Below are 13,098 nucleotides of genomic sequence, written 5' to 3'. Positions count from 1 at the left end.
CCTGGATCCATCCCTACTGAGCATAGAACCAGGAGTAAGCTCTGAGCACTGCCCACTGTGGCCCCCAAATAAAACAAAGTTACTTTTATTTTGTTCATAGGTGAGGGCTTGGGGCCATGCCTGACTGTGTGCAAGGCAAGCACCCTGCCTGCTGTACTATCTCTTCCTCCTCATATATATTTTTTTTGGTTTTTGGGTCACACCCAACAATGCACAGGGGTTACTCCTGGCTTTGCACTCAGGAATTACCCCTAGCGGTGCTCAGAAGACCATTTGGGATGCTGGGAATGAACCCGGGTTGGCCGCATGCAAGGCAAACGCCTTACCCTCTGTGCTATCGCTCCAGTCCCCTCATATTTTGTTTTTAAAGTCTCTTCTCCGTCCATGAAAATCCTTTCATTTTTACTCCAAAACGGGAGAATCTTACTGCCAAATATCACTCTGAAAAGGCTACTCCAGGAAAAAGATAGAGGGCACTCCATCCCCCCACTCACAGAGTTTCACAGGAAGAGAAATGCCTACGGAGTTTGTCTCCTTTACTTCTGTTTATGTGCTTCCTGGCCTGTTGATTTATGCCCTTCATCCTTCCTGGCCTCTCCACTTGATTTTATCCACTCCCTCCCTCTTGCCTCACTCCCAATCTCAGAAATCCTTTTCCTCCTTCAGTTTATTTCCCTTTTAAGAAGACAAAGTGAGGGCCAGAGATTTAGTATAGTAGGCAGGGAAGATATGGCTAGTCTGGGTTCAGTCCCCGGAACCACATCTAGTGCCCTGAGTACTACCAGGAATGATCCCTGAGCACAGAGTTGGGAGACAGCCTTAAGCATCTCTGGGTATGAAATGTCTCTCCCTGTCTCCCTCCTCCCCTTCAAAAGAATAGATGTAACCAGAGTTCTTAGACACCACAGTGAGGGCCAAGATTCTCTTCAAATATATCAGAATATTAGCTTTCAGTGAAATTCCTGTTTGAGGGTGGTGTTGCTGGGGTCCCCACCCCCCACCCCATTCTCTAAGGACACATCTTTAGCAGCTTTTTCTTTTTTTTGAGTAACCAGTGATGATGATGGTGACGATGAAGAAGATGAAGATGATGATGATAAAAGGGTGATCATATTTTTCAAGGTGCCACAGGCATAGGTGGCTACAGTGGAAAGTTCCAGGGGCTTCTAGCAAAGAAAAGAAGTGGGAATACTCATTCAGGGAGAGCAGACAGGAAAGCAAATGGCATTTATAGAATCAGAGCTGAAAGAGGGCAAGGAGTACAGCTAGAATCTTCAGAAGTTCTTAGAATTGAGAATTTTGGAGATGACATTCTGCACCCCTGTGCTCTTCTTGTCACACCTCTGCTTTTGTGTCCACTGTTTCCCCCACCTTGAATGCTTGTTCCCCCAGGCATTCTCATGGCTGGGACCCCCAGAGCTCCCAGGTTTGGCCTTTGCAGCCCATCTTGTTTGGAACAATTCTCCCTGAGCCAGGACTTGTGATAAAGTGTATACCCCTCATGTGTGAAATCTCAGGTTTGATTCCTTAGTTAAAAGAAACAGAATTCAACCAGAACACACTCACTCTCCTAATTGCCTCCCACAATTTTCTTGATGTAATTCATTGTAATTATTTTAAAATCATGAGCCACACCTAGCTTTGCTCAGGGGCCACTGTCCTGGTATGATGCTTGGGAGACCATGTGGTGCCAGGGTTCGCATCTGAGCTCCTGCATGCAACACATGTACTCTAATTCTTTGAGCCATCTCTCCGGCCCTTTTTATTTTTTATTTGAGAAATTAAAGTTAAATAAGTAAGCATATACATTGAGAACTTACTATGTATAAAATAGATGTCTTTGGGGCTGGAGAGATAGTACAGCAGGTAAGACACTTGTCTTGTACACGGCTGACCTGGTTTTGATCCCTGGCACCACATATGGTCCCCTGAGCTCTGCCAAGAGTGATCCTTAAGTGCAGAGTTGGGCGTGGCCCCCCAAATAAAAACAAGAACAAAACAACTTCAAAACATTATGTCCACATACATTTTGGGCAGATGCAATTTCTGTGTCTATAGCACATTATTCTTCATGGAAACCAGTAACACCCATTGGAACTAAAATACCATTTCAAGTATTTTTTGGGAAATGAGTATTGTAAAATAGGGCTTAGGTTTGGGATGTAGTTCAGTCATAGAGGGTGTGCTTCACATGGCTGAGCATTCAAATCTTGGCACTGAAACAGGACAAAATCAAACAACAATCACCTGTCCCCAGTTGCTTTATATCTTTCAATTTTTTAAAAAAAATAGTCTATACTTTATCCACATTATTTAGTGTTTCCATATATGTACTGCTTAGTGTCATTAAATTGCTGTTTTTATTTGGGCCTGATGTATGGCTCTGACACATGGAGAAGTGCAGTGACTACCTTTGGTGTCCTGGGCATCCAGTCTTGTGGTGGGCGTGTGGTGAGTGAGTGTTATATTTTGCACTATAGAATGAAAGTGTAAACTACATGCTTCCCTAACAGAGAGGAGAGTCATTTCCCTGCCTTCTCAAGCCTTATTCATTCTATTTCCAGGAGCCCAGCAGAAAGCATAACTTCCTCTAAATATTGGCGCCAGAGCATCGCTGCTGGGCTTGGGCTCGGATCTTAGGAGGGCAGGCTCAGGTTTGTTTAAACCTATAGAAGCACTAGAAGATATTCTTCCCCCCACTCCTGCCTTTTACCCACACACATTTTAAGAGGAAATGTAAAGTGTATCTGTGGGTATACACACACACATACATATAGTCATTGTAGACTTGGCAATTTAATTTTATTTCTAATGCACACTTTTCAATTTCAATCAAGGATTTTGTTTAAAATATACCTAGCTTAAAGAAGGAAAAAGACAACAGAAAAAAATATACCTCGCTTAAATATGAAGCAAATTTGTTTGTGCAGGCTTGGGTTGTGGGTGGGAAATTAGAGACCTTGGTGGAAGGAAGATCACACTGCTGGTGGGATTGGTGTTGGAACATTGAATGCCTGAACAGCTGTATTGTGAAGAACTTGTAAATCACAGTGTTATAATAATAATAATAATAATAATAATAATGATAATTATATATTGCCTAGGTTGGAGAGATAACTCAAAGGACTGGAGCCCATGCTCTGACCCCTGGCAGCACATAGTCCCCTAAGTACTGCAGGAGCAATTCATGAACATTGTCTGGTGTGACCCCAAACCAGAAATAAATAAAATATATCTAGCTTACTGAAAAAAGAGCAAGCACCACTTGGGATAACCTGCTAGGACTATTTAGTAAATGCAAACAGAAAACACAAATGTTTTTCAACAGTTTCTCAAAGTATTTTACAAATTAAAAAAAAATCCCAAAATACCCAAATGTAAAAATAACATAAAATATGTTTGTTTCACACTTTGGTTCAAATTTTTTTTTTAATTTAGGGTTTTATTTTTTAAATTAAATCTCTGTGAGATATACAGTTCCAAAATTATTCATGATTGGGTTTCAGTCATACAACATTCCAACAACTGTCCCTTCACCTGTGTACATTTCCCACCACCAACCTTCCTAGTTTCCCTCCTGCCTCCCCCCCACCCTGCTGCTGCCTGCCTCTGGCAGGCACTTTCCTTCTCTCTCTCTCTCTCTCTCTCTCTCTCTCCTTTTGGGCATTATGGTTTGCAATACAGGTACAAAAGTGTCATTGTGTTTGTTCCTTAGCTACTTTCAGCAGTCAGTTCTTGTCCAGATCATTTCCAACTATTATTGTCATAGTGGTCCCTCCTCTATCCTAACTGCCCTTGTTTCTACTGTCCAATTTTCTTTTTTCATTCCACAAATGAGTGCTCTGGTTCATGTTTTAATTTTCCTTAGCTGCTTATGGAATCTGCATCACTATAGACATTCCATTAATTGCAAATTGGATCGAAGTAATTCAATAAGTGTTTCAAAATTGGCCCCTGAGTGCAGGTTTAGATGTCTAGCGAAAATGGCTTCTTAGTCGCCATTCTCCCATAGATTGACCCGAAGGCATGTAGGTGGGAGAGGGCGTTGTGATGATGTGTCTTATGCTGTTGATTAGTTAGCTGAAGGTAAATTTTGAGCTCTACCAATCGATTACTTGATCTCATTAAGACCTTTAAGATCACCCAAATTCCATTGTCCTGAAACAGATGTCCTTTGTTTAGATGCTATTTCAGGCATTGAGAAATCATAATGCCAATGGTAACCAGGGATTTAAACTTGTAATTTCTGTAATATATTGTTCTAAATCTTGGCTGTTGTGTACTATTATCAACAGACAGATCCAACAGTCCCTTGGATCAGACAGATCCAAGGGACACTAAAACATGTTTACATTTGTATGATATTTACTTTTCAAAAAGTTAAAAACGATATCATGGCTGCACTTTCACTGCCTGCCACTGCTCCGGCTTGGGTGCCCAGGTGGCCAGCTTTGAGTAGAGACATCGTGCGGGTGGAGCCCTTCACAACCCTTCTCGGGGGGCCTGCCGCCATCCGGGTTGTTCTGCTGTGTTCCATCACCTTCTCCTAAAGATGCCTCCTGACTTATCTCCACACTTGCAGGCTGAAGAGTGCAACATCTTGATAAACTTGCTTAAGGAAAGTCACAAAAATTACATGGAAAAGAGGATCAAGAGCCGGGAGCATGGTAATGCCATGCGAAAGAGATTATTTAATCCCCTGGAGGAATCTGAAAAATAAATTTTATTTTCACTGGATGCCATGGCTGAGAGAAGACCTAAAGACTCTTGTTGACAGCTGAAAGAATCCTATCTCATTTAGTCTCCAGAAACTTTTGATGATCTGTAGAAACAAGCCATGGAAAGATCCGTAAAAGCCTGGATTCTGAAAAGGTTGGCAGAGATGAAAATGTTAGTTCTCTCCTCTACCAGCATATTTGACTTCCCACATTTCCTCCCTTTACCTCCACCAGTGAATATTTGAGTAAATTCTCTACCTCAATAAAATGACTGATTTTAATCATTGTACACACACACACACACACACACACACACACACGCACAATGTTTTGGGGCTGGGAAAATAGCATAAAGGGTGGAGCTTAAGGCCCGTGTTTAATTTCTAACACTACGGCTTCACTCCTCCTCCTCCCTATACACCTGCCTCAAGCAGGTCAGGGACCCTGGTAGCTTTTATGCACCACCTGTGGATTAAACTGAAGGTCTCACACAGGTGAGGCAAGTGTTCCATCACTGAGCCACACCTCCACATTCCTGGACCTCATTTACTTATTTAAAAAAAAAATTTTAAGCCACACCTGGAGGTGCTCAGTGGGTCATTTTCTGCCAGAGAGAGAACCCAGGGTTCCTGCATGTGAAGCATGCATGCCAGCCTGTGGAACTATCTCCTCCCACTGTTATTTAAGGCTTTTGAACTTTTTTTTTAAGGAAGAAATTTAATTGAAAGAAAATGATCTATTAGATATATATATAGAGCTCTCATCACCGCCTTCCCCCGAAAAAGTTGTTTACATTTTTTTTATTTCTTTTTTTTTAATTGTTTTATTGATTCACCATGTGGAAAGTTACAAAGCTTTCAGGTTTAAGTCTGTTATACAATGCTCAAACACCCATCCCTTCACCAGTGCACATATTCCACCACCAAGAATCACGATATACCTCCCCCCTTCCCCCCACCTTCCCAGCCCCCCACCCCGCATGTGTAACTGGTAAATTTCACTTTACTTTGATTACATTCAATATTTAAACAAAAAAATTCACTATTATTGATTTGGAGTTTCTCCCCGCTAAAGTCGATCTACTGAAAAGAAAGCATTTGGTAATTTGTGTTCCATTGCTGAGAATGAAGAGTTATGAGGTCAGGAGGCTGCACTAGCAGCAGCATAGTTTTGGATTTCTGTATTTTAGTATTTTAGTAACTAAGTCCAGAGAAATGTCTGCCAAGAATCGCAACATTGTAAGCTTGTACCTCTCAGCTACTTTATATTCCACATATGAGTGCAATCTTTCTATATCTGTTTCTTTCTTTCTGACTCATTTTACTCAGCATGATACTTTCCATGTTGATCCACTTATATGCAAATTTCATGACTTCATGTTTTCTGACAGCTACATAGTATTCCATTGTGTAAATATACCAGAGTTTCTTTAGCCAATCATCTGTTTTCGGGCACTCTGGTTTTTTCCATATTGTGGCTATTGTAAACAGAGCGGCAATGAACATGGAAATGCAGATGTCATCTCTACTATACCTTTTTGCCTCTCCGGGATATATTCCCAGGAGTGGTATTGCTGGGTCAAATGGGAGCCCAATTTCTAACTTTTTGAGAATCGTCCATATTGTTTTCCAAAAGGGCTGAACCAGTCGGCATTCCCACCAGCAGTGAAGGAGAGTCCCTTTCTCCCCACATCCATGCCAACACCGGTTGCTTTTGTTTTTTGGGATGTGGGCCAGTCTCTGTGGTGTGAGATGATATCTCATTGTTGTTTTGATCTGCATCTCCCTGATGATTAGTGATGTTGAACATTTTCTCATGTGCCTCTCAGTAAGGCTTTTGAACTTTTTAATAACTGAAGTCATAGTTTGATTTCTTTCATTTCTGAATTTTCAGTTTACTTTTCTGTCGGTAAGTTGTGGTACTGGATGACTTTCCATGAAGATTTAAAGAATCCAACTAAACATAAAAGACATAGCACACACTATACATTTAACCGCTAGTGACACTGTTCACATATTGAAACCAGAAAGTTATCCTTCCCTCACGCCCCCCCCCAAAGTTATCATGTACAAGCCTGTGTTTATTTGTTTTGGGTCATACCAGACCATGATACTTACAGAAGAGCTTCTCCTGGCAGTACATGGGAAACTATACAGTGCCTGGAATCAAACCCAAAGTTCCAGCATGCAGAATAGATGCAGTAGTCCTTTGAGCTAAGTTCCAATCCTTGTGACTCTTGTGCATTTATTCTGAGATGCCTCTGTATTTACTGTATGTCATGATGAAAGCACTCCTACCTGGGCCTATGTGTGGTGCTGTATGTTTATTATATACAGGGAAAGCAATCGAGCAAGAGATCGGGGCATTCTCAGAAAACAGCTTCAACAGCTGTCTCTTAGGGACAGCAAGTGGGACTAAGCAGTGAACAAGCCGCTTTGTGTTTGTTTGTTTTTCCATTGAAGGGCACTTAAAAAATTTCTTCTAAGGACAACTTTCTGAAGCCAGAATAATAGTACAATGGGCAGGGCACTTGCCTTGCATATGAGCCACCTGGGTGTGATCCCGGACTCCCCAGATGGCCCCCAGAGCTCTGCCTCGCTCTGCATCCATGAGTACAGAGCCAGGAGTAAGCCCTGAAAACCACCAGGTGTGGCCCCAAACAACAATGAAAAACAGCTTTCTGAGATTTATATTGAAAATAATATAAATAATGAAGTTATTCATGATGATTTTTAATAAATACAAAGTAAGCAGTCAAGTGAAGGGTGTTTGCGGGGGGTGGGATTCTGACCTGATAATGCAGTCACAGCCTTCTTCAATCATTTTAGGAAATTAGTTTGCATCCTCCTCCACTTTAATATCCCTGTTACTTTGCAGTTTATCATGAGGAAGCTGCTATTATGGAACGGTAGCCTGTGTTTGCTGCCAGGAATTGCAATTAAATAGTAGTCTGACTTTGGACAAGTCATTTACTTTCTGAGTCTACGTCTTCACAACAAGGTGACTTGGTGTAAATCATTAATGTTGCCAGGAACACTAAGATGCTACACTTTTCTGTTTCGGTAGCTTTCTATAAACATGTGGCTTTTCTGAAATTCTGTGATTGTGCATTTGGGGTACAGATGATCACAAGGATAGTCTCATTGCCCTGACACTCTGCTGTGAAGGGCTGTTGTTTTGGTTTGTACTCAGTTCTAAGGTTGAATCCAAACTTTCAAAGCTGTGACAGTTCACTCTTGCGAAGTGTTCTAAAGGAAAACATTTCTAGCACTCCCTGGGCTCTCCATCCAAATGATATGTAACATATTTAACAGTATACTTAGAGACATATTTCTATCCGAATAATAGAGTACTTAAGAGAATTTTGATGTTGATTACAATTCCTCCATTAAATTATTTCTTTAATTCAGTCAGCAAATACTTATTGAGCAGCTGCTAGGTACCATGTATTATAAATGACACTAGGGGAAATAAATTTGAATGAGACACAGTAGCATGACCTTGAAGACTAATATTTCAAGATAAACATTTCCATACAGAATTATAATTTGCTTGCTATATTTTCAAGCCATTTCCTTTTTTTTTTGCCAACCCCAGTGGTGCTCAAGGCTTACTTCTGGCAGGGTTTGGGTGACTTTATGTGGTGCTGGGAATCGAACTCAGACTGACTGAGTGCAAGGCGAGTGCTCTACCCACTTCTTACTGTATTATCATTGCTTTGGGACATCCTTTTTTTCCCTTAGTTTTTAGAATAGTAAAATTTATTTATTTATTTATTTATTTATTTGGGCAAAGGATTTTACTACACTTGTTGGTTCTGTGCTCAGGGGTCACTTCTGACAGTGCCCAGAGAACCATATGAAACCAGGGTCGGCCACATGCAAGGCAATTGTCTTATCTCTTGTACTATCTCTCCGGCTCCAAACTATTTCCCTTTTTTTATCTTTTTGGGTCACACCTGGCGATGCTCAGGGGTTACTCCTGGCTCTGCACTCAGGAATTACTCCTGGTGGTGCTCGGGGGACCATATGGGATGCTGGGAATCAAACCCGGACCGGCTGCATGCAAGACAAATGCCTTACCTGCTGTGCTATTGCTCCAGCCCCCTGGTTTTGGTTTTTCAATAACATTCAGGGCTTATTCATCTTTCTCCACTCAGGACTCACTCCTGGAGGTTCTTGGAGGACCATATGTGGTGTTGGAGATTAAATTTGGATCAGCTGTCTGCACAGCAAGTGCCCTAGGTGGTGTACTATATCTCTGGCCCTATTTACATTCTTGACTTGTTACAAAAGCTCTTAACCAAACAGTCCACAGCAAAATATTTAATTATATATGGTTACTCCAAAGTTATGAATAACCAATTTGGTAGCCTTGTTTATAAGTTTTTCCCACTAATGCTCTTTTCTCACTGGCTTTTCATCCCTGGACTCATGTACCCACTTTATCTTCCTGCCTTGAATGAGTTGAATGACAGTCATAATGTCCCTAAGAAATGCATTCCACACCCAGAACTGCCATCTCTCCTTTACCACTTCCTTCCTTCTTTTTTTGTTGTTGAGTTGTAGGAATTCTTAACATATTGAGTAATCTGATTATATAATTTACTAGATTCTTACCAGATATGTGACTTGAAGATATTTTCTCCTATTTTTCTAAGTTTTCTTTTTCTTTTTAAATTGTCTTTTGTACTTTTGTGACAATTTCCTTGGATACACAAAAGTTGTCAATTTTGATGAATCCAATCTATTTTTTCCCTTTTGTTGCTCATGTTTTTAGTGTAATTTCTAAGAATCTGTTGCTAAGTACAAGATCATAAAGATTCACTAATGAGCTTTCTACAAAGAATTTCATAGTTTTAATTTTTGTATTTGGTTTGTTGATCTTGGGTGAACCTTGGTATGTGAAGTATAGGGTCGAATTGAATTCATTTGCAAACTGATACCCCATTGTCCCATGATTACTTGTTGAAAAGAATTTTCATTCTTCACTGACTGGTTTTGGCATCCATGTTGAAAATAAATTGGTCATAGCTGTATACGTGGGTTTATCCATGGACTCAATATATTTTATTGGTCTCTAGGTCTATCCTTATCCTAGTTCCACATTGTTAAGGATACTCTAGCTTTGCAGTAAGTCTTGAATGTTTTTTTCAAAATTATTTTAGTTTCATCTGCCAAAATAACAAGAAAACATATCTTGGCCAAGATAATAGCTATAGGATCAAAATTAGGATTCTCCAACTCCAGAATCTTTTTTCTTACGAATTACATATACTAAGTTGGGACAAATAGCTCAAAGGGCTGGGGCACATGCTTGTATGAGGGAGTCCTGGGGTTAGTCCTTGGAACCATATACTCAAGTGAATATTTCTAGAAGCAACCCTTGAACACTGAGCCAGGAGTAGAGCCCAGTACTGCTGGGTTGTGACTCAAAAGCCAAAAGCCACCCTCCCAAATTACACATGCTGATTCTTTCAGAACTGGAGTGCCATTGGAGCTTAGTAACATTATTTATTTATTTGTAGGCAAAAGTTTAGTAATGTATAACTAAAAACCACTTCTCTTCTGGTTAACACATAATCAGGCTAAACTGATCATAGATACAATAAAAATTACTTTTCTGTTCACATATAGAATTGAATTTTTGGAGAGTGGTTGGACCCAGAAGTGCAGTTCTCAGGACTGAACTGGGGTCTGCAGCATGCAAGGCAAGAGCCTTAGCCGCTGTATCATTTTTCTGGCCCCAGAACTTAAATTTTCTAATGGAGTTTGTGACTGCTCAGACAGTTTTTCATACTGATCTGTCTTTATATTTTGTGATCATTTTTTTTTCAGATAGTTGTTTGAGGTTTTTTTTTCTCTCTCTCTCTCTATTTTGAGAAAGTCACACCAATCTGATTTATTATTATAACAGCTCAGAGCTCAGAAGTGGTTCCTGTTGGAGCCTCCTCATTGCTCATCCTGGGAGCCCCTGTCAAGATTGTGAGTCTCCTTTGCTTTCCAGGAAGCTACTAAGCATAGGTCTTGCTCCAAAACATGTTTTGAACTAATTTACTATGAAGAAAAATTGAAGATTTTTCTGACTTAAGTGTGTGCATGACATTAAAAGCAAGAACACATACACATACCAGCCAACTCTTTCTAATTCTTTGATGTAATATTTATTTATTCATTCATGTATAATTTACATTTGGTCAAATTTACTCTGTGCTATGTCTGAGTTTTGACAAATGCACACAATTTGTCACACTCAGACTAGAGAACAGTACTAGCACCCCAAGAAATTCCCTCTTCCTCTTGCTGACCTTTTGTAGTTAACCATTCTTTTTATCTCCATCCCTCTAACCACTCATCTGTTTTCTGTCCCTGTAGGTTTGCCTTTTCCAGAACGTCTCATAAATAGAATCACATAACTTGTAGTCTTTTGAGTTTGATATTTATCTATTTATTTGGTTTTAGGGGCATGCCTGGCAGTGTTCAGCGCTTACTCCTGGCTCTGTACTCAGGGGATTATACTGAATTATGACATCTTATTGACTTAAAAGCTATTCCCAACCCCCACTTAAACGTTCTTCAAATAAATAACTTTACATTAGAAAGGGTACACTTGTAAAGTTCTTTCTTTATAAGTTCTGAATATAAACCATTTTTTATTTTTTTCCAGTTTCTGGCTTGTCTTTTTCAGACTCAACTATGCTTTTTGTAGAACAAAATTTAAAATTTGGATGAAACCAAACTTGTTCACTTTTCTTTTCTTTTTTTTTTTTTTGTTTATTTTGGTGTCACAGCCGGCAATGCACAGGGGTTACTCTTGCCTCATGCACTCAGGAATTACTCCTGGCAGTGATTGGGGGACCACATGGGATGCCGGGAATCAAACCCGGTCAGCCATGTGCAAGACAAACGCCCTACCTGCTGTGAAAAGTGCTCCAGCTTCCACTTTTTTTTTCTTTTTTGGGTCACACTCGGCCGTGCACAGGGGTTACTCCTGGCTCTGCACTCAAGAATTACTCCTAGCGGTGCTAAGGGGACCATATGGGATGCTGGGATTTGAACCTGGGTCGGCTGGGTGCAAGGCAAACACCCTACCCTCTGTGCTATGGTTCTAGCCCCTTCCACTTTTCTTTTAAGGGTGATGATTGTGCTACTATATTCTGTTGTCTCTATGAACTCTGCCTAATCCAAGGTCACTAAAATCTTGTTTTGACGTAGCTTAAAACAATAAAATTGAGTTTGGTCAAACCACTAGTTGACCTCAGATAAAATTCTGGGGGTTGTTTAAAGCATTAATTGATTAAATTTTTTTTTTGCTTTAAATGATTTGATTCAAATCATTTAATTGATTAAATTATTAATTCTATTTTAAAATTTAATCTTATTAAATTATTTGACAAAAAATAAAAAATGACTTCAGAATTCCAGTATCTTCTCTCAGCATTTTTTCCCTCTGAATAGAGGCTTGCACCCAGAGTTTCCCTTCATTATTAGCAACTCCAGGTAAAGCAACTTAAGGAGACGGAAGAGTTTCTTCTTCCCAATAGTGTCAAAAGTCTCAAGACTATCTCTCATTTGGACTACACTGGTGCACAGAACTTATCTCTTAGCCTAGAGATGAATACGAAGGTTTGGTCAGAGGTGGTTACACACCCATCTCTAAAGGAAGGGCTAGAGAAGGGGGACCCCACACAGCATGGGACTGGGTAAGTGGCTTTCTAGGAGAAAGCTAGGCACATGTTAATAGCGAAAGGGGAATCAAATGACTCTTAGGTCAAACAGCAAATTCCACAAGAGTTGGGCAAGCGCCCTTTGTAGCTTGCTTTGGACTGAATTGTGTCCCTTTACCCAATTGGTAGGTTGAAGTTCCAATCTTGGATGTGATGCCGGTTGGAGATGGGGCCTTTGGGAGCTAATTAGCTTTGGAGCAGGTGGAGAACTGTGACCCTTTGGACGGGTTGCTGTCCCTGTAAGAGCTGTTAGCGCCCTCTCTCTGGGACGGCAGGTGATTATATGCAGGTCAGGAAGAGCTCCTGATGCTGCTGGCACACTGGCCATGTGTGGCCAACTCCTCCTTTCTGTTGTTGAAGCTACTTGCTTCGTGGCCCTTAGTCACAGCACCCTGGAAGACTAACCCTCTCCTGCTCTCAGTTTCCAACAACTGCCCTATGCAAAGCAACTGTTACACTCGGTTGATTGTTTTCCACGTGCCAGGCACTGTGTCACATATTTTATATGACTCCAATTTTCCCATCAACTCTCTGGGAAAATGTGATTACTTTTCTCTTTATTTTATATGGAGAAATGAAGAGTCAGCAGTTTTGGAGAGCATGCCAACACTCGCAGAGCTATTAGGTGGGAAACCCTGTATCCAAAGCTAGGTT

The 13,098-nt window shown here is 40.5% G+C and overlaps 1 protein-coding gene across 1 annotated transcript; it reads left to right on the top strand.

Moving 5' to 3' along the window:
• The first annotated feature begins 4,552 nt into the window (after nucleotides 1-4,552).
• LOC129399310 (COX assembly mitochondrial protein 2 homolog) lies at nucleotides 4,553-4,720 on the top strand. The gene has a single exon (XM_055118682.1). It carries the CDS (start codon nucleotides 4,553-4,555, stop codon nucleotides 4,718-4,720), a length of 168 nt encoding a protein of 55 aa, XP_054974657.1.
• The last annotated feature ends 8,378 nt before the right edge of the window (nucleotides 4,721-13,098 follow it).

The sequence above is a fragment of the Sorex araneus genome, chromosome 11 (genome assembly GCF_027595985.1).
Source record: "Sorex araneus isolate mSorAra2 chromosome 11, mSorAra2.pri, whole genome shotgun sequence".
NCBI classification, from domain to species: Eukaryota; Metazoa; Chordata; class Mammalia; order Eulipotyphla; family Soricidae; genus Sorex; species Sorex araneus.
The sequence above is the reverse complement of the archived record's forward strand: the minus strand, read 5'-3'. Positions and strand labels throughout refer to the sequence as shown.